This window comes from Amblyomma maculatum, chromosome 5 (assembly GCF_055883805.1).
Source record: "Amblyomma maculatum isolate TAMU_Amacu chromosome 5, ASM5588380v1, whole genome shotgun sequence".
Classification (NCBI taxonomy): domain Eukaryota; kingdom Metazoa; phylum Arthropoda; class Arachnida; order Ixodida; family Ixodidae; genus Amblyomma; species Amblyomma maculatum.
In genome coordinates, this window is record NC_139348.1 from 34,644,398 (window position 1) to 34,667,068 (window position 22,671).

At 44.8% G+C, this 22,671-nt stretch overlaps 1 protein-coding gene across 1 annotated transcript in view; it reads right to left on the reverse strand.

Moving 5' to 3' along the window:
- LOC146187998 (uncharacterized) overlaps nucleotides 1-22,671 on the reverse strand; it is an 86,005-nt gene that overhangs the window by 40,892 nt on the left and 22,442 nt on the right. The window contains exons 2-4 of the mRNA XM_084603583.1: nucleotides 9,202-11,029; nucleotides 3,317-3,581; nucleotides 472-944 (exon numbers count right to left, since the gene is read on the reverse strand). Coding sequence (XP_084459709.1) covers nucleotides 472-944; nucleotides 3,317-3,581; nucleotides 9,202-11,022 — 2,559 coding nt within the window. The 5' untranslated portion in view covers nucleotides 11,023-11,029. The remainder of the gene's footprint in view (nucleotides 1-471; nucleotides 945-3,316; nucleotides 3,582-9,201; nucleotides 11,030-22,671) is intronic.

A 22,671-nucleotide genomic window follows, 5' to 3' on the forward strand; every position in this document is an offset into this window, starting at 1 on the left:
GGAGGAAAGCGCTGTGTTCGTTAATTGCCTCCCTCGTGCCGTTGGGCTGGTTCACTAGGCAAATGTGCATTCCCTAGCGCGCAAAATGAGTCTTGGCGTCATTGCAGTTATCAATAAGAGAATTGTATTTTTTCTTTTCAGAGCTGTTACCTTTTGTGTCCCCGCCATCTGCACTGCTAGGAATTGTTGCAGAAAAGGACGCACAAAAGGAGGCATGTTGTATTTGAATAATATTTAAAATCAGTTCGTATCTCGAGCCTTAAAGCGTTGTAGTAGTGGCCCTAAGAATTACACTAACGATGCGTTCTTTACTGATCCATCGCGTACAAGAGTGTGATGCGTTGTTTCGATTTTGGCTTTCTTTAATAGCATGGATCAGTACTTGGTCAAATTTCCACTCCTGTATTATGGCTACGGGCTGGCTATTATGAGACGTCAACAAAATGTCTGCCACACAATGTGCGGCCTCACCTGCCACGGGAAGGTTCCGCGCAAGGAGGCTGGTCGCTTGGGAGGCAGACCGCATTGAGCGAACTGCCACGAGGACGGCGTGAATCCAGGCCCATTTCCAGACGCAGGAGGGTACGGGACTCCCAGCGGCTGTTCGGGTCCCCCGACAGGGTAGCCCACTACTGGAGGCTGCTTTGGTGGCTGAGGCAACACGGGCGTGGAGATGGGGTATCCCCCTTCGGGCGCCGCAGGTACAAGCGGTTCGGGACCGTCAGGACCCACAGGGCCTGTAGGATGCTGGGGCACGTCTACGGGGCCATAACTGACACCACTAGTCACCACCGGTGGAACGTCCACAGGCGGCCCTTGTTGTGCGACGGGCTTCTCTGGAACGAGTATGTCCACAGGATAAACGGGGCCGTCGATTACCACGGGCGGCTTGCTCACGACGGGAGGGTAGCCGCCTGGAACCACTGGGATGTCGATGGCTGGAGCTGGCGCATTGGAAAAGAGCGTATCAGACAAGAGATTATGTAATCGAGAAACGGCTCACTCCAACACAAACACGAGCATCGAAGGCAACACAGCGAAATCCTCTTGAGATATATGCTGCCGTCTGCCAAGTGGTGTTTTTTTTTTCCCCTAAAGTTGAGCCTATAACGACTGGAGGCTGCTTTGGTGGAGTGTAATGATGCGAATGAAAAAAACATAAATCAAATAGCCAGTCTTTTTTCATATTGGTAATGTTTAGTAATTTATACAACGGTAGCCAATTCAAATAACATCAGGCCCATCAGAGAAGGAAAACAAAACGGTTTTTATTGGCGCCTGCCTTGCAACGTTCAAATCGCACTGCCGCAATGACGTCTACTTTCTCTTATGGCTGCTCCTAAATAAAACTGACCCCGAGTAGCGCTCATCGAGCTGCTGCGAGCGGGGCTTCGCATTTTCCAAACCCGACCGCATTCACTTGTGTTCCGCTTGTATGACACGGGAAGGGGGTCTTCGGCCGAAAACAGTTCACAAGATTCTTGAGTGCTACAGCCTTTTTCTCACTTCTCCACTCTGCACGGCACAACTATAGCACGCAATAAGTGGCACACGAGACATATGACAATAGCGTTTGTGCGAGAGAGATCAAGCAGCAGGGTTGTTCAATATGAACGAACATTATCTGGTACACTTTCACGATGTTGCTGATGAAGATTGCATCATTAAACTTATGATTTTAAGCAGTGTCGTATGTTCACTGTTAATGTCTGTATCACAATATTTTCGGAGTAGATTAGTAAATAAAATGATTGCTCAGTCCAAACTCTTACCGTTCAACGATGTAGCAGTTTTATCGCTTTAGTAACGTAGGGAAACTTGAAAGCGCACACAAAGATAAGGACGAAAGAACTGCACGAGACAAATGCGCTTTTTTCCCGTACTGATAGATAGAAAGACACATTGCGGTGAACTCACAGCAGATTCATGAAGCATATCTTTTTATACATAGCGGCCAATAAAAAGTCGGCAGCCAGTTCACCCTCTCCCTTCCAAAATGTATGAGGGATTTATTTATCATCTGCTGTGTTTACTGCCTCAATAATTTATGTTGCTATTTGGTGTCGGTTTCGGCCTATTACTTCCGTCCTGATAATGCTCGACCAGATTCCCTTTTGCGTCATTCCTGTGCTCACGGATCCTATCACAGAGTGCCGTTTGACAAACGTATGTTAGCGGAATCCTGCGGTGCATGCGGAAAGACATACGTTTGTCAAACGGGACGCTTTTTAAATGCAAAAGGGAATCTCGTCGACCATTGTCAGGACTGCAAGTCTTAACCGTGCTTCCAAAAAACGCAAGTAATAGGCCGAAAAGAAATTAATGAGGTAGTAAACATAGACGATGGCAAAGAAACATGCGTGAGTGGAATTTCCCAAATACTTGAAGCGAAAGAAAGCGCTTTTTTGGAAGGAAGAGGGTAACATTTTAGGACATCTGACAGAACTGGCTGTTGACTTTCATCGCTCGCCATGTATAAAACGATATGCTTCATGAATAAGACTTCTACTGTCAGTTCAGCGCAATGTGTGTCTGTGTCTTTCTATCCGTCCGTGTTCTGTAATAAAATAATGTTCAACCCTTGACCTTTCTTTACCCCCGAAGTAAGTCACTACTGATTCCGGAAACATTGCGTCCTTTGCACTGCACCTTCAGTGATCATGCAGGCTCACGAGTGCCTTGGGTGCAAATCCTCCGGTATTATCTACTGCGGAAAGTTTCCATACAAGTTCAAGCATTAATGAATTTCTAGGGCATCACAATTTTTTTCTTTCTTGCTTGTCTGTTTATTTGTTTGTGAGGCTTCTTCCATGTGTGCAGAAGCCGCCATTCGTGTTGTATATGAGGAACCTATAAGAGGGGCGGGCGCTTGCCACTCAAGAGGTTCTTTTTCCTCGCGTTTACTTTTTTATTTTACATGGATGAGGAAACTTGTGCCAGAACTTCTAGAAACATTCTTCGGGGAAGTTATTGATTGTTATGTCAGCGCACGAAATTCGAGGATGGGGTGGAAAACAAAATGGTTGAGCGAGCAGTAAGTGAGCTAAGGAGGGACAAAGCAAACGATATGACGCAGCGCATGCAATGCGAGGGCAGGAGAACCCTTGGTCAGCGTAGCAGCGGGCAGCAGATAGTAAAGTGGGCGGATCGCAGGACTGGTTTAATCGGAGTTTCCTGGGAGAGGCCTCAATTCTGCAGTTGGCGTAGTCAGGCTGTTGATGATGATGATGCTCGTGCTAAGCTGTTTGCCAAACACGTCACATCTCGCGCTCCCGGCGTTCCAGTAACGCGCAGCTTGACACATGGCTGTAGTCACCTTGCGGCTTCTCTGGGATCACTTCCGGGTATGCCGGCTTCTCGAGGATCAAGGGAGAGTCCAGGTGCGAAGCGACTTCCGGCGACTTCTCCTCAGATGGTTGCGCGATCACCGGATCTCTGGGCAGGCAGTCTGGCCCGATGCACATGGGCGGTGGCGACCGGGGTACCTCTTTGTGGCGACAGGGACAGTCGATGTCTTGAGGAGCGGGCGGGTGAGACTCCAGGTCTGGGTAATTGTTGCTGGTCGGCCCACCTTTGAGAATCTGGGAAGCATTAGAGAAAACGCATGCTTGCCAAGGTTCCCCAAAAATGCATGGTCACAAATGTATCACTACCTTCAAACTCTTCCGCGTACGATACTACCCTCAGTCGTCATTTTTTTCTACGAAGTAACTCCGGTTAGAATAACCTCACTAACAGCGCAATAGGAGAGCTGTCACTGGCGCTGTTTATGCAATATGTTGCCAAACATACTTTATAGCATCATCTAAGTCGCTATATTACTTTTATATTCACTTGGCATTCTTCCCAAACGATTGCACCTTGTGCCCTCCAACCGCGAAGGATAAACGCCTACAGTTGTTTTTCATTTATACATTTGATTTTTTGTGAATTTGTTTTGTTTTTCTCCGAGTAACGTTGTCGCGACGACTAAAATTACGTTATGAATAAGTGAATTCCAGCGAGGAGGCTAAAAGACTCTCGGCACCCAGTCGCCTCTAATGTTCAATGATTCACCGTCAAAGGTTGGCGAATTTCCTGTGCACGTCCTGTCGTATCTTCACCTGAGGAAAGTCACCCACTTATACGAACCAGTTTAGGATAACCGAGAGTTCTTTAATTAGCGGCAGCGGCACCGAATGTGTGCGGGACTGTTTTCTGCATGAAGAGAGAATATTCGAGGCTGAAATATCTCGCGTTTCGTAAATCTCCTTTTTTTTCTCATTTATTCCAATAATGATCATTCTCCGAAATAATTAGTAGGAATGAAATTAGAACCACGGGTGCATTTCTTTTTACTGACGCATTTAGGTAAACGCCCATGCTCTCGGAGAATTTAGGAGAAAAGTCGCTCGCTTCAGATTTTGAGAAAGTCACTGTAGCGCTCCTCGGTCGCTTCAGCTTTAATTCAGCCTTGTTCCCCGTGTTGCTCTGGTAAAAAACTTGTTCTACAAGAAATCGTGAACTGTGAATGGCACTCCATTTCGCTACAAAAGCCAAACGCAGTAGTTAGGCCAGCGCAAACTGGGCGCTCGAGCGAATTAAAGGCGTGCACAGGACTAAGGCAAGTGGACACACAAGGCTGTCTCGCAACTGATCTTTTTTTATGAAGACACACACACACACAGATCTTTGGTGCCATCTCGGGAATACATTTTAGAGTCGCAAGTTTTCTGAGTTTGCCATAAACGATATCGTTCCGATGCCCATCTACTTTACTTCGCACCCGTTAACTCACTAGTAATGTTAAATCAGTTTGGAGCAATCAAAACGTTTGTAATGCATTTTCTACAGGGTCAACTAGAGATGTTCAGAAAAATATTTTAATTTTATTTATTTAAGGTTATTTTAATTTGGAAACTATGAGATATACGTCGGTGGGGTTCATTAGGATAATGCGATATTACATACGTGATGGACCTCACCGACGATAGATGAAAATCGACAACAATTAGCTAATAAACATTTCTTTTATTTTATTTTAGAGGGCAAGAATTAATTGGAAAGCAAAAGACCGTGATCGTCGAAGGTTAGCGTACTTTCCGATATAAGTTTCCGATATATATCACACGTCTGGAGCATTGTAACATAATGAACGTCAGACACGCATTTGAAAGCTTGTTGACTTCTCTTATCCGCGTTGCTAAATCATAAAAATCTGCCTACCTGTATGATGTTGCACGAACTTGTTATCAAAAATGGAGTCTGACAGGGTAGATTTTAAGACGCAGAAATATATCTCGGATTTGCGGGCCGATGCGATGCTCAACGACACAATTTTAAAGTGTGTAATACGAGAAAGTCAACTCAACGTACGTTGAATTGCGTATTTGTAGCATTTAATATTTCGAACCACATTGCTTTTTCAAGAAAAAAGCCAACAGTCGGCGAGGCCAAGAAAGCGTTGAGGATGGTACTTTATGTCTTTTTTTTTAATGTTTACTTGGATAATCACAGAAATTAGTAATGCAATCTGTTTAGGGGAAGGATAATTTAACACAAAGTAGAAGAAAAAACAAAGTGCCGATGGTGGGAACCGAACCCACGGCCTCCGAATATCGCGTCCGGTGCTCTTCGAACTGAGATAAATCGGCCGCTGTTCCCCCTGCTACTTTCTTAGGTACTAATGTTGTCTATATACGAACCTTAGATGGATGGAATATAGGAGCGCCCCCTTTGAAACGGGGTGATAGCAGTAGCTATCATGCTCATTTTTCTCCATATATCTTAATTATTGATTTAGAATGGTTAACTAAACCATCATTCTATTTATTAAATTTTTGTTCCTACATTACTAACATTATGTCACTTCTCTGCTTTTCAGCCACCAATCTTACAGTCGTTTTTTGCTAGTTTCCACCGCCGGTTTATACACCCGGCCACTGTTATCTCTAAATCCCAGAGCTTCAGGAACAGTTACTGCGCCTGCATCAACTTCCGGATGTATACCATTACATTCGCGTATAATATGGTCAATTGTTTCACTGGAGTTTCCACATACAGCACATGTGTCATCTCAATTGTTAAATTTCTTTTTGTAGCTGCGTGTTCTAAGGCACTCTGATCTAGCTTCGAAAAGTAGGGCACTGCCTCTTGAGATATCAAAGAAATCTTCCTTCCTGATCTGCATTTTCCACTTACGGTATAATTCCACACTCTGTTTCTTTTCCATCGAATGTATCCAATTTTTACCTTCTGTTTTTCACCTGTTGCTTAATGCTCTTTATTTCTCCGTCCTTGTGACTAGCATACTTACTAGTTAGTTTCCTAGTTCTTTTCTTCCATTGTGAATCCACGCTTTTTAAGTACAGGTATTTAAATACTTTAGCTGCCCATCTGTTACTGTCCAATTTCCTCAGGCGTTCCTCATATAATATTTTACTCTGAGTTTCCCGTACTTCAAAAGATGCCCCGCCCATATCTCCCTGTACCGCCTCATTTGTAGTTTTGCCCTGGGCACCTAGTGCAAATCGTCCAACCGATCTCTGATTTATTTCTAATGTCGACTGTACCTCTGCTTTAGGCACAAAACCGCATTTCCGAAAGTAAGTCCGGGCACCATTATTAATTTCCAAATACTCCTCAAAACCTCATACCTATTGTATCCCCACAATGCCTTATGCCTCATTATCCCGGCATTCCTTCGCCCTTTGGCCTTAAGTGGTTGCTCATGCTTTCCAATGTATGCATCCTTCGTTTACCCATACCCCAAAATATTTATATTCTGCTACTCTAGGTATTTCACGGCCTTGTATTTTAAGACGTTGAGCCGTTGAAAACCATCAGACCCGACTTAACTGCGCTGAAACTGAAGCCAATAGCGTCCCCTTCGTCTCCGCAATACTTAACAAGAGTTTGCAATACTTCCAGACTCTCAGCTAGCAGCACAATATCGTCTGCATACATCAAACCGGGGAGGCGCTGCTCTACCGCCTTTCCACCTAATCTATATGACAGGTTAAAACCTAAGTTACTGTCTTGTGTCCTCCGTTCCAGGTTTATCATATAAAGCATGAACAGCACCGGTGATAGAGGACAGCCTAGTCTTAATCCTTTGCATACTTTGACATCCTCCGTACTTCTTATCCCTTCCCACGTAATTTCTACTTTGTTATCCCGGTATATTTCCTGTAGGAACTCTATTATCTCATAACCGATACCTTCTTCTTTTAATATGTTCCACAGGAGTTCCCTGCTTACGTTGTCGTACGCCCCGTTTATGTCCAGGAAGGCCAAATACAAAGGTCTTTTTTCCACTCTAGATATTTCGATGCATTGGGTAAGCACGAACAGGCAATCATCTAAGCGCCTACCATTTCTAAAGCCGTTCTGAAGTTCTCCGAGTATATTGTTACTTTCAACCCATGCTTGCACCTTTAATTTCACCGCCTGCATGGCTAACCTGTACATTACAGATGTTATGGTAATCGGCCTGCAGGATTTTATGTCCATCCTTTCTCCTTTCCCTTTATAAATCAAATTAATTTTACTCTGCCGCCAGCTGTGCGGAATTTGCTTATTCGTTATGACCGTTTCCAGAGCTTTTAACAACGTTTCCTTACTTTTTGGACCGAGTGCATTAATCCGCTTGATCGGAATTCCATCTATTCCTGTAGATGTGATTTTAGGAATATATTTTTCTGCCCTTTTCCAGTTGAGATTGGTCAGTTCTAAGCTGCTTTGTATTCTGCTACCTTGTGTTGCTTCCTGATTTGCGGAGATTACCCTATCGTCGCTCTTAAATGACTCGGCTATAACTGATGTAATGTAGTTCACTGCGTTGTCTCCCTTTAAACAATTTTCCTCGTTATCTTGAATCCGATCCTGCTTTCTTTGATTCTTCTTCCCTAGCCAGCTTATATGGTTCCAGAATTTCCCGACGCCTCTAGAGGCATCGTGTATGTGAGCCATCCAGCGATCGGTGGACTGCTTTATTTTACTTTGGACGTGGGCCTGTACCTCAAGTTTCTTTTGTCGATATGATTCCCATCCTTGAGAGTGTTCACCAGTGCCACCCTCAGCCATAGCGGCGGACGTGCAACGTCCTTTGTTACCGCCAGCGTCACGTACAACGTGATCAAGGGCGAGGGCAAAAGCTGTGCTAGAACCCTCTTACGCTACCTATTGCTTCAAGACTGCCAGAACCGAGACCCCCGTAAGCTACAAGCATCTTTCTTTCCCCTAAACAGATTGCATTAATAATTTCTGTGGTTATCCAAGTAAACATAAAAAAAAACATAAAGTACCATCCTCAAACGCATTCCTTGGCCTCGCCGACTGTTGGCTTCTTTCCTTCATGTATTATAACGAGCACCCTCATTTCCCTTAATTGATCTGCTTGCTGCTTCAGATGATTTTAAAACTGGGCTCACCTAATATGTTCACACTCTTATAATTCTCAATAAAACTTGGGGCGGTCATCACAAATTGAAAACTAATTGAATTTATTTAAGTAAACAATCATATATTATCATGTACAGGGTCATCCTCTTCTATTTATAACACTGTCACTACATTCCAATCAACATTGCGTTCGATGCACGCGCTTATCAAAGCAAATCGATGCAAGCAGAAAGGGACCCGGAGATGGTGCTTAGCATGGTCTGCCATTTAGCTTTATTACGTGGCCGGAGTGGACATAATGGCACTTTGAAAGCAGTGATCGTGCTATAGCTGCAAGTGGACGAGGCTGTACATATATCGCGCCCGCGTATTTCTTACACTTAGTCCCGAAACTAAACTTTTGTAAACGTTAAATGATTAACTTGGTTTAACACCGAGTAATATGTTGTAGGCTGACATAGTTTTAATTTTGAACACTGCTATATTGAGACGCCTCACATAAAGAAATGAATCTTGCTGAATATATTAGAATACAACACCGTGATGACATACTGGGATGATTTAACGTATCTGCCGCAAATTACGTCGCAGTTTACCATTCATATTATAACTTACACACCTAAACTCGGATACCTTAGATGTCATTCACGTGGTTTGACTCGAAAGTTCGCGTTAGAATACCACTAGTATGGTTTTTTAGGAAAACATTTGATGAAACTCCCGCTCTGATGGCGCAAGGATACCATTAAAAGGCGATATTTACAAGCACAATGACGTGGTTGAAGCTATTATGATCCGTCTGACAAATGCGAGGCTTACGTGGGGGCACGAAGAGCCAGTGCATTGTTGGTAGTTCTCGTTGGGTGGCAAGACAACCTCAGGAACGTTCTGTGACTCGGAGGGCACCTTCTCATCAAGCGACGGCTTCTCTTCCTGGCTCTTTCCACTCGGTTTCTCTGCTGGACTCAGGCCGGAGCCGCCTAAAGGTACGGGTGTTCCATTCGGGTTAGCATCCAGTCCTGGCTCAGAAGGTCTACTTTGTGGAGGAAGGTTAGGCTCCTGCGGGATGCCTGGTGGCTGAGGCGGCACGCCTGGCTTCTCGTAGTTGGGCCCCTGGGGAAAGACTGGAGGTCCCTGTGCAAAGCTCGGTCCATTGTTGGGAGGAGTAGCTCCTCCTGGAGGATAGTTGGAGGGTCCCTGTTGAAAGCCCGGGTAGCCCTGAGGTTCCTGCGGCAGACCAGGATTCTGGGGAGTTCCTTGGTTTGGATAACCTGGATTCCGAGGAACTTGCGTGTTTCCTTCGGGGGGATAACCTGGGTTCTGTGGACCTGGAGGGGGGTAGCCTGAAGGATTTTGTTGACCATTCTGCGAATATTCCCCACCAGGATAAGCAGGAAAGCCCGGAGAAAAGCCGTTGGGGAAACCTCCGAAGCCACCTCCATAACCAGGATAGCCGGGATTAGAAAAACCTGCAAATCCTCCACCATAGGGCAATTGTGGGCAGTTGCACTGACACACGGGACACCCTGGAGGGGTCTGTATCGAAGGAATGCCCGGAGATGCCACAGGACCACCGGCAAAGCTTGGCGGCAAGTTCTGGGGAGGTTGGACAGGATACTCCTGCGGCACTTGACCAACGGGAGGGGCTGGAACATTCTGTGGTCCCTCTGGCAACGGAATCGGATTCACTTCCACCGCTTTCTCTCCAGGAATAGCTTCTTTGGGTGGCAGTTCTTCATTCGTAGGGACAGGATCTTTTGTGGGGTACTTGCCACTGGTTGGAGGAGGTACCACCGCGGGCTTGTTTTCAGTTGCCTCAGGGAGAGGATTGTCATTTAGATCGACAAGGGGGTTCCCTGGCAGAGGATTATCGCCAAAAGCGTATCCCGGGGTATTCTTATAAGGGGAATCTGGGTTTTTCTTGTGAAGAGGAGGCGTGCCTTGTGGCGAACCATATCCTGGGATTCTTTCAGGTAGCTTTTGTGGCGAAGGTGAAATCATAGGCTGTAGAGGATACTTTTCTGGGTAGGGTGGTTTCTCTACTGGTGTAACACCGCCCTGGGGCCCATCAGGATACTTTCCAGAGAGTAATGGTTTGTCAAATGGAAGACCGTCGCCCTTGGCCACATCAGGATACTTACTAGAATGCGGTGGTTTTTCTACTAAAGGAATATTATCCTGTGCCACGTCAGGATACCCAGCTGAAAGCAGTGGCTTCACTGGAGGATGGTAACTTTGCGGTGTGTCGGGGTAATCTCCTGGTGCCGGAGGCTGGGGAACAGGCTCTCCGGCCAGGGGAACGTCGGGGTATTTGTCATGCGTTTCTTGGCTCTCACTGGGTTGTTTGGTTTGTGGTGGCACAGGATGGTGTGAGTGGTGGTGTGGGTGTTTCCCGCCGCCGTGCTTTGGTCGGTGAGGGTAGCTCGGTGGCGGTTTACCTTTCTCCTCAGACGAAGAGCTGTCGTCCAGGTCGTCTGGAGAGCCTGAGTAGACTACCCCATCCGGACCCAGCAGCGCGAAGCGGCGGCCGGCGAGTCCAGTGGGTCGAACACGACCCAGGGTTCCGGGCTTTCCGGCTCTCACTGCCAGAGGGGCGACTACAGCAGTGAAGAGCAGTGGCCAAAAAACTACAGACCTCATGACGCTTCTGAAAAAAAAAGAACAGCAGGTTCAGTGATTAGAAGCATAGCACCATAAAATCATTTTTAAAATGCTGAACCGCTAATGTTTGCGGGAGAAATAGGTAAAGCATTAAATTTCTTGCAAGTGGTGAGCAAGATAGAAGCGTATTTGTTGTGCTGTTGTTCATCATAGATATAACTCAACTTATAAACGGTCGTGAAAAAAAAAAGATGAAAAAGGGCATTACACAGATTTTAGGAAAAAAACTAGCAAGAACTATAATTCAAGCAAAGCGCTATGTGACAGTTGATTAGTTACTCCTAAAACAAGTGAAAGGTTCGGAATTCAGTACATGAGTAGACAAAAACACAAGTGTGTGTTTTATTTAAATAGCTGAATGCTTTTATTTTCATTTCCAATAGTTTGAAATGACAGTAACAATAATGCATGAGACTAGTGCGACTTGCGGAACTCTTAGTGAAATTTCGAATATACCCCTCCTGCCTTACATGACTAACGGAACAAAACTTCCGCTCAATAATTGTCTTTAGCAAGGGTGTTATTTCTTGAGTGTTACGCTGCAGTAGCTATGTTTGCAGGAAAAACAGCACGCACATATAGCTTGTAATGCAAGCATAATAAGTCATATTCAGTAAAATCACGTAAACATTTAAATATAATCTATACGTCAGAGGATCTGGAAACTCTCTGCCTAATACTGGTCCAGAGTACAAGCTACTTTACTAGGGCTTTAGTCTGCTCTGAGAACGGGACGGATTTGCTAATAAAGACAGACATTCTAAATTGAAAGCGCGTTGAGGAGTTTGTTCTTTGGCTGAAGTTTCAGTGCACGCGGAGCTATTTTAATGTGTTATACAGTCTTTGTTAAAAGTGTAGAGCCGAGAAGGTGTGTTCGAAATGTTTTGATGGTAAAAAGAATATTTGACCTACCCTCTCCGGTAGTTAAAACCTCCAATAACGCTAAATCAACATATGGCTCAGAAGCAGACCCCTTGGGATCTACATGTTTTACAAAGGCTTTAAGTGCGTTGCTTACAGTCGGGATAAACTGGCAAAGGAAAAATTAAGTGAAGGTACTCCGTGCTTTGCTCGTCACCAGGGATGTGGAAAGCAGTCCTGTATCTAACATGAAGGAAGTGGCCGCTGAATTTGCAAGTTTCGTTGGTTAGGGAGTAAACGAAGGCGACCAGGAACTCGTTTGTTAGTAAAGTCTGATGCATCGACACTTGAGACCACGACATGTGCTTCTGAGCAAAGTATGGCACTTCCTAATAAAGCTTTTTGTGGGCATTTCACACCATGGCATGTCTCTTAAAAATAGAAGATGACAATTGGCTTGAGGAGTTTAATCTTCGAAAGCGACTCAGGCTATGAGAGATGCCGTAGTGGAGGCCTTCAGCAGTTTAGACCACCTGGGGTTCTTCAACGTGCACTGGCATCGCACAGCACACAGACACCATTCCGTTTCGCCCCCACCGAAAAGCGGCGACCGAGGCAGGGATCCGATCCCGCATCCTGGGGAACGGTAGCCGAGCGCCGTAACCACTGCGCCACGCCGGCGGGATGAGGTCGGTGAACTCACTTATGTGTACCCATATGCAGTGGAAAATATATAGCACATGTGTACCCCTATGTTATATATGACAGCTATGAAACGGAAAATGGTAGGTGTAACGTTAAGAGATAGGGAGCGTACAAAGTGCGAGATATAACTTGATTTAATAACATTCTAGTGTAAATTGAGAAGAAGAAATGGACGTGGGCAGGACATGTAGAGCGTAGAGAGGATAACTGGTAGTCACTTATGGTAACAAATTAGATTTTACGGGAAGGTAAGCGTAGCAGGAGGCGGCAGAAAGTCAAGTGGGTAAATGAGGTTAACGGGGTCAAGTAGATGCAGCTAGCCCAGGACCGGAATTATTGGAGGAATATGGGAGTGGCCTTCGCCCTGAAATGTGTATAGTCCGGCTGGTGACGGCGGCCATGAAATAGTAAAAGGTGTAGAAAAGGGCTGTTATTAAATCTGGTAAATTCAGTGCTGGGTGTTCTTTGTTTGAGGTTTCTATACAAAGAATATGTCGTTCGGGTACTAACATGGAAACAAAACTGACTGAAATTGTCAAGCTGCTCGTTTGCGGGATGGAAGGACACAGTGTACAAAATGACGGAGCACAAGAAAAACGACGAAGGGCAAAACTATCATGCTTAATTCCGAAAAAAAAAAGCTTGCTAGGACACATGGCTAAGGCAATCGTACTTGAAAACCACAAAAACAACTGATATAAATATAAGACAAGCACCTAACTCTTGAGCGAGGACAGAAAATCGCGTTATAGAAAAGAAAAATGGAATGAAGTCGTAACTACGATTTTAGACGCCCAGTACCGTTTCGTAGAAGAAGGAATCATTAGGGCGAGAAAGAATGGCAGACAAAAGACTAGCCTGAAACTAAGTCTGTGTAATGCGCCAACCCGTGTTTGTAAATGAACTGAACTCGGCGGTTGTGATAGCAGCAAGCGTGCTCGGTGGTCGTTGGCCAAAATCATGGGGTGCGTCCGATTGACAGGTATCCGCCGTTCCATTTTCCTCGGGCGGGACAGAAGCTCCGCCTACTAGTAGAGCTCCCCGGCAAGCGGCCATTTTGAGTTCGTCTCCGAGCTCATTCTGGGTACTTTTCTTCTTCCTGTGCGCTACACAATGACATAATCTCTATAAGTAGCTGTAAGACGATTGAATCTTGCGTCTTCGCTTTCTTTTCTTGAATTGCACTGCACACTGAAGCGTCCAGCGCTCACAGATTGTTTTGTTCGTGCTTCAAAAGCACGCAAGTCTGAAAGCGTCGCAAGCGAACAGTTGCGAGCTGGCCGGGTTAACACTTGTTCCGCTTTCGTCTGCTTTCGAGTGCAGTGAGCTGAACCCAAAGAACTTGGTGAACATCAACGGCCGACTTTTGTAAAACGTTTGTCATGTCCGTTCGTGAAAAGCACCGACTGATTAGCGCCTCTGTTATCTTTCGTAAGCCAAAGGTAAACGACGCCAGCCCGAAAGAGTCGCTGTGACTGGTGGATGGAACCATCTGCTAAAATCAAACAATGGAGGAAGCTTGCCAAGCCACGCTACTTCCTGTCAGTACGAAGACGAAAATCGAATGTACCCACCGCTGCTGACGGCAATCCTTAGATTAAAGCTAAACTTTCAAGATAAGGTGACAGAGGACACCTTTGGAATCCTGAAACATCCGAGATAAGCACGGGCCCCGGTCTCACCAGACAAACCTGTGACATCCCAAAACAGCGTAAAGGCCACATTTCCGCGGCTTGAATAATAAAAAGAGAAACGTAGATTGCAAAGTATCTTGAGCAATGTGTATGCGCTATTTTTGTTCAAGCGCTTCGCAAATATTCGTAAACGTCGAAAATGAAGCAGTTTGTACTAAGTCTAGAAGCGGTTGTCAGTGGAAACCCAGCACAGCGCTCGACACAAGGTCGACCGCTGCGGCGGGAGTTGAAGTTTTCTCAAGCCCTCTTGAGTCGCTTGTTCAATCCCATCGAGAAACGAATATATACTTTGCAGGTGTCGCTGTTCAATTCCAAGAATATCATTTTCGTATCGTCCAAGATAACTGCCACGCTTGAGTTGAAACCCTTGATCATGTTTCGGGAACTCATGCATAAGGCAAAACCACAATTCCATTGCATATAAAAACTGCGTTTTGTCAAAAGAGGTGACGTGTTTGCCACATGCCAAGTTTCTTTTTCATCAGCTTTATTTATTTCATCTATTCATTTATCTAATCTATTTATTGAATATTTTTAATTGAGGCAAACTTGCCCTTAATATTGCGAAAAGACGGGCAACCAGCATGATGTGTTGGGTGGCAGCCGTGATACCTTCCACATGGAAAAAGCACAGCCGAGTTTCGGTCGCATGATGTCATCCTTGGGTTTCGAAACATCCTCCTGTCGGCCCTGATTGGGGTTTTTCCATTCCCGCATGAAAAAGACGTCCTTCTCGTGACAGAACAAGCCGCGCGTCACGACTGCCCATTACAGATGATTAGGATGGTCAAATATGAGCCTAGGCTGAACGTTGCGCCACCGTCCCCATTGCGCCACTCTGGGCTTCAATAGAAGCCCGGGTGTTGTGATGAAGCAATCCGCTCGTCACCGAGGAGAGCGGATCGAAAGAAGGTCAGGGCATGCAACTTAGCTGTTTACCAACAGGACAACTCTATAAAACAAACTAGATGTTAAACATTATTACAATCTTTAAGGTATGAACAAAAACAATGAAACAAACAAAACAAAGGTAAACAGTTCAACTCATCATTTTCGGCCCTTTTTTCTGCCACGTCAATTATCGCAACCTAGTCTGGGGCACGTACTAATAAGTGTAAAATTCTTGCAGTCCAAAATAGAATCATCGGTACATAAGAAATCAGCGATAGCTATAGCAAACTAGTCCCTTGTTCACTACCTAGAAAATAATTCCTGTGACATCTTTGTACGCGTTTAGAATTTTGTGTACGTTTTATTCTTCAATTTTATTCATTTTGCCATAGGAGATCCCCCGGACAGTTCTTAACTTCGGGACCTCCTTGTGTAATACTGATAACCATGTATACATGTATCTAACAATGAAATAAAAAAAATGTGAGAAAAAGCCCAATTCTTATTTCAATCGCTTTACCACCAATATATCGTTTCCATTCAAGCACTAACTTGTTTTACGTTTTCGAACTTATTATAAACATCACTCACTAAAACATCATCTTCCTTCAGTTCTAAACATCTACATATTTCACACTGCACTAGGATAAACCAGTTCAGGAAGCAATTTCTTAACCCGTTATGACAAGCATTTAAACACTGCCTTTGAATGTGATCTTTCTGTAAATTTTTGTTGATTTTGTGGTGCTTCACTCCTTTTAAATTATCCTGTGTAAGCTTTTCTGTTCTTTTTTTCCTTATACATGTATTTTCTTTATGCTCAAATTTAGAATATGTATAACTTGAGTTTGAAATATTGCTTTAGATATTACAATTTCAAGAGGTGTCTCTTCTGCATGTCTAATGTGCACTGAACATCCAATGACATTCTACCTACTGATCACTGCCACTACGTGTCTATATTCTAAGTTTGTATCGTCAGGCTACCCTACCCTTCTGCGATTTCTTGTCCCCCACTCCATCGGGCAGCATAGTGACACAAACAAATTTGAATCTGAAATTTAATTTCAACCCAATTCAATTCTTCAACAAAATTAGATCAACGCTCAACATTCGCCTCAAGACTCGATGACGCATTTACACCGCCTTCTCATTTCTTGACTTTCTAGTTTTAAAATAGTTTATATTTTTCCAGCCACACGCTAGTACCGCACCAAAATGCGTTCAATACGTGCCCCCCTAGCACATGCTTGGCCTATCTGCAGCAGTGTATCTAGTCAGGGAAATCAGCTGGAGAAGATCAGATAACTACAGATTTGTTGAAGGACGGGGGGGATATCGTGCTAGAAACACTGGCCACCCTGTATACGCAGTGCCTGGTGTAATCGACGGTACCGGAACCATGGAAGAATGCAAACATTATCCTCATTCCTCTAAGGACCCTAAAAATTACAGACCAGTCAGCTTACTGTCTGTTACGTATAGGGTATTTACTAAGGTAATCGCTAATAGAATCAGGACAACCTTAGACTTCAATCAAGCAAAGGATCAAGCAGGTTTTCGGAAACGGTACTCTATTATCGATCATATCCATACCATCAACCAGGTGATAGACAAATGCTCGGAATATAACCAGCCCTTATACATAGCATTCATTCATTACGAAAAAGCATTTCACTCAGTAGAAACCTCGGCGGTGATGCTGGCATTGCGAAATCAGGGGGTAGACGAGCCATACGTGAAAGTGCTGGAAGATATATATAGTGGCTGCACAGCAACCATAGTTCTGCATAAAGAAAGTAACAAAATTCCCGTAAAGAAAGGAGTTAGGCAAGGAGACACAATCTCCCCAGTACTATTCACAGCTTGTTTAGAGGAAGTATTCAGAGACTTGGAATGGGAGCAGTTAGGGATAAAGGTAGTTGGAGAATACCTCAGTAATCTCCGATTTGCTGATGACATTGCCTTGCTAAGTAGCTCGGGGGAAAAACTGCAAATAATAATTGATGACCTAGACAGAAAAAGTACAAAGATAGGCTTGAAAATCAATATCCGGAAGACTAAGGCAATGTTTAACAGCCTTGTGAAGGAACAGCAGTTTACGTTAGGTAGCGAAGCACTGGAAGTAGTAGGCGAATATGTCTACTTAGGACAGGTAGTAACGGCAGATCAGGACCATGAAAAGAAGATAACGAGAAGAATAAGATTGTGATGGAGCGCATTTGGCAAGCACTCGGAGATTATGCCTAGCATATTACCGGTATCGCTCAAGAGGAAAGTATACAACAGTTGCATCTTACCTGTACCCATCTATGGGGCTGAAACGTGGAGGTTAATCAAGAGGGTTCTATTCAAGTTGAGGACAACCCAGAGGGCTATGGAACAAAAAATGGTAGGGGTAACATTAAGAGATAGCAAACCTGCAGATTGGGTCAGAGAAATAAGTTAGTGAGATTCTAGTGGAAATCAAAAAAAGAAATGGGCATGGGCGGGATACGTAGTGCGAAGAGAGGATAACCGATGGTCGCTTAGAATGGATCCCAAGGGAAGTAAAGCGTAGCAGGGGGTGGCAGAAAGTTAGGTGGGCGGATGAGGTTAAGAAGTTCGCAGGGGTCAAGTGGATGCAGCTAGCACAGAACCGGGTTAATTGTAGAAATATGGGAGAGGCCTTCGCTTTGCAGTGGGTATAGTCAGGCTGATGGATATATATATATCCATTGTCAATGCTTTATCTTGTCCTACGTCTTCCTGTTTGAGCTGTTTTTATTACCAAGAGCCGCTGCCGCCATTCTATTCCCATACAACCCGTGCATTATGGCGCATGACCTAGTTGCATTTGTGCCCTCGCGCGATGCAATGATTTTATATTTAGGACAGTAAAACATTGCTGTGTGAGTCTTGCGAGAGAGCCACTGTCGTGCGATTCAGTTGAGTGTATTTACTTTCAAATGATACAAAGCAAATAATGGCTACTATATAAACTGTTTTTGGTTGTCGTCACACTTCTCTTCCTATGGAGGTATCGACTAAAACAGCGCTTGGTTCGAACCGAAATGGTGACAATATGTTTTTTTTTAATTTAAATCTTTTTGCGACGTGTTTTTGGGTTATTCCGAAAATTCCGGGTTCAATATCACGCTTTCCGGTCTCTCACTATCTTCCTAACATCACATAACTTCATCTGAAGTGCCTCGAGGACGCCATCTATCCATCGCGTTCGCTGCCTACCCCTTCTCCGGCGACCCTCAACCTTTCCCAACATCAAATCTGTCTCCAGCGACTCCTCTCTTCTCATCAGATGACCAAAGTAGCTGACCTTTAACTTTAGAATTTGACCCTCCAATGAGCAGTCAGGGTTTATGGTCGACAATATCGACTGATTTGATCTTCTGACAGTCCAAGGAACTCTCAAGAGTTAAAAAGTGAGCATCGCTGCTATGTCAACCATAAATCTAGGTTTGTACAGTGCAGAACGCAGGTAATCTACAAAATTCCTCTTTCTTGTAAAAAATACTACATAGGGCCGATTGGCCGTTGTTTGAATATCTGGCTCTTCGAACATAGAAATTCTTTAGCCCCTACATCACAAGATAATTTGCCTAAACATTGCACGAAGTGTAAATGCCGCCCAATTTTCGATAAAACTACCATTCTTGGCACATCGCGCAATCAACGTGCACGAGAAATTATAGAGGCATATCACGTCATGAAAGGAGGGGATAAGTGTGTCATCGAAGCTTCTATTAACTTAACAAAAGTAGAGATTACATACCTAGAATCAGTGGTCAAGTAGTTTTTTCACGTGCGTATCTTTGCAGACTTGCCTTTCTCCACATTTTTGTCAATTTTTTGTCAATTTCACCACTTTATTAGATGTATTTGATACTTTTTGTATCCTATATATTCTGTTAGCTTTTCTAATAAAAAATCAGTTGTGAGTAAGCGCTCGTGTGTGTTTCCTTCTTTTTTTTGTCCTTGTCTTCTTTGCGCTACGTTTTCCTAAAATGCGAATGCACCAACTCGCCCAATTTAGCATTCTTGTACTCTCAAGAGTCTTCGCCAGCACCACAATTCAAACGCGTCAATTCTTCGGCGGTCAGCCTTTTTCACAGTCCAACTCTCGCATGCATACATCACAACTGGAAAGACCATAGCACGAGTTATACGGATCTTGGTTGGCAGACTAATGTCTCTGCTCTTTACTAGGCGGTCAAGGCTAGCCATGGCTGTCTTTCCCAGAAGCAGGCGTCTCATAATTTCATGGCTGCAGTCTCCCTCCGGGGTAATCTTGCAGCCCAAGAAGAGAAAATCTGTCATAGCTTCCACTTCTTGTCCCTTGATGCCCTAGGACTTGATGGGGCAAGACGCCATCATCTTTGTCTTTTTAATGTTCAGTTTCAGCCCAAACCTCTCACTCTCTTCTTGTACGCGCATCAGAGGTCTCTTAAGTTCCACTTCATTTTCTACCATTAAAGTGGTATCGTTCGCATATCTAAGGTTGTTGATACGTTTTCCAGCAATCTTCACTCCAGCTGAAGACTCGTCCAGACTGGCCTCCCTCATGATGCACTCAGCATATAGGTTAAATAGGCAAGGCGACAGTATGCAGCCTTGTCTCACTCCTTTCTCAATTGGAAACCAATCAGTAAGACCATGCCCAGTTCTGACTGTAGTCTCTGACCCTTCATACAGGTTCCTGAGGAGACATCTCTTGAAGAGCTCGCCATAATCTACTGGTACGGTGTCGGCTTTTCGGCACCGCTATCATGTAGTGTACATGCAGCTCCTCTCTTAGAGTTGTTGAATGGAGCCCTCCTTGCATGCATTCACAGCGCAAACCATCAATATCTGCTCAGTTGACCCTTCAGTGATTAGTTTCGGCCTGTGATCACGCGTTTGCTACGGCCAAGTTCCGCAGACTTGGTATGTTCTAGGCTTTACACACTTTCCGATTTAACAGAAGATCGCCAGCAGCACGGCGCCAGCTTTTGTCGAGCCTAGCTTTTATCCTTCGGAGCGTAAATGCTTTCTTTTGTTCGACGTTTCCTGTCGTGATGGTCATGGCGCGTCAGCTAATTACCCCGTGTGTGTTTGGTCGACCAGTAATGGCCTTGTTCACTATGTTTACCGACCCAGCCCAGCCTGCCCTTGAAGCTCGCGGCCGACAATTGCCACGCGCGGAAAGTGCGCCGTGAAGCTGTTTATTGCTTTCCAGGGTTGTGGCGTTAATGATTAACGGAGCGACCCTTTGTGACCTTTCGCGCAGGTTCGTGCTGAAAGGAACAAGCAGCTCAGTCCTCATCCTATAAACCGTAAGTGAAGAGCAACCAGAATCATGATTAGAAAGCTAACGTCACGAGGAGATGAAATACGCTTGTTTGTAGTCGCCACCATTCAGCAGTAACTGCAAGCAAAGGGCTCCGTATAGTTTTCAGACGAAAGCCTTTCTTGGCTCATGGGCTACGATGTGATGTTGATAGTAGGATGAAGGTTAGGTAGTGAAGGTGGTAGTAGCGATGGAAATGACTTAGTTGATAATTATGATAGTAGCGATATCTATAACAATGAAGACAGTAGGGATTCCAGTGGCAATGCAGTTGGTGAAAGCAGTCTTTTAAAGGAGATTTGGTCCGTTTTTGCTCTTACGAAACGCAGTCCTGTAAATTTAGATCCCTTCACGATTGCGCCACCCATGAATTGATCAAACCATTGGAAGTGCCGTTCCTCCCGCCTTTTGCGCAAGTTTTATGCGCATGCACGAAGTCCCAGCGGCGACTGATGGAAACCCATAGCACGGCGACGCCAACCACATCTGCCACTTTTAGGCGCGAGCGATGTGAATTAGGGCCACCAAGCGTCAACTAACTGAGGGCGCTGCACTTCAGCCACCATGGGCCCGCTAAGAATCATGCGCCGATGTGCTACTTGTTGCGGGACAGTCGGTTTTTCTCGGGTACGTGGAGTGGCGTTACTGCGATGTTTCTTTTTCGTCATCATCATCATTTAAAGGTGCGTACATAGACCACGAAAACCATAGTAGCGAAAGCGCAAAAGCAGACGTCGCCAATAAATTGTTTTTGTTTCCCGAAATGCCACTAAAAACTTCCTTAAGTGATTGCACAACCATAAGTATTTTTATAACGTTTTTCTGTTTCAAATTTTTTCTATTAAGTGCGAAATATTGGTATTTGTGCTGCTCAAAACTAAGCCAATAGGAGAAAGAGCCATCGCTTATATTGGATAAATCTGACACTGACATGCTGTTTCTCTCTCTTTTTGCACAATATTCAATCTTAGGACATTATTTACGGTAGAGCAACGTTTATCTTTCACTTAGTTTTGGCCAAACGTTGTAGTTCTGCACTCGGTAGCTCTCCGGCCCATGATGCTTTGAGCGCCCATGGTGGCTGAACTGGCCGTCTGGAAACTCCATGTAAACTCCCATAGACGGCAGCACAGCTTTCCCTCTAGGTAAGAGTAAGAAACTCTATGTCAAGATGTGAATGGGCGACTCTCGACTGTGTGAAAAACACTTCGTTACAGGCATCGAAAGGAAATGTGCATGATGAAAAGTACCTACTGGAGTTAGCTTCAAGCCTGTAACCCAACAGTGATAGCCGCAATGAGGGTTTGTTAGGTGCGTGTTTCGTTTTTGAGCGACGAGGCCTGATGGCGATGTATTTTGTCGTTTGTTTTCTTTATGTGCGGAAGGGCCGGGTAGCGCAAGGCGACTATGTGCGCTATACCGTAATATTTAGCATGTTTTATCGCGACTGCCGCCTGACTATAAATTAAAAAAAAATACGGTGTTGTGATGCGCCGCCGTTCGCGAGCCTCGTGACCACATCGGCTCGCGAACGGCGGCGCATCACAACACCGTTTTTTTTTTTTTTTAATTTATAGTCAGGCGGCAGTCGCGATAAAACATGCTAAATATTACGGCCTAGCGCACACAGCCGCCTGTGACATCTGCGCTATGTGGCGCTTTCGCACATAAAGAAAGGAAACGACAAAATACATCGCCTTCAGGCCCCGTCGCACATAAAGAACACGCACCGAACAAATCCTCATTGCAGCTATCACTGGAGCGTTACAGGCTGGGTGCAAACTCCAGTAGGTACTTTTCATCATGCACATTTCCTTTAGACGCATACATACCTGCAGTATCTGTGTTTTGCCGCTCGGAGCATAAGACGCACTTGACACTCTTGCACGACGCACAGTGTTTTTCCTATCATACAAGCTCGTCTTCGTTCTCGCCAAAGCATTCGGATTTTGTTCTTTTAATGTACGCAATCAGCTGCACTTTGTTAGGGAAATTGAAAGTTGTCGTCCTCGTCAAAACGGCCCAAATGAGTCTCCTGGAGCTCGTTCACTTGCGGAGTGGACGTAGAAAAGCGTTGGTTCCTGACCGATATCCGATGTGTAGGAGATGCAGTCATTGATGCCGCAGAAGTCGCTGCGAAGGCTCCGTAAC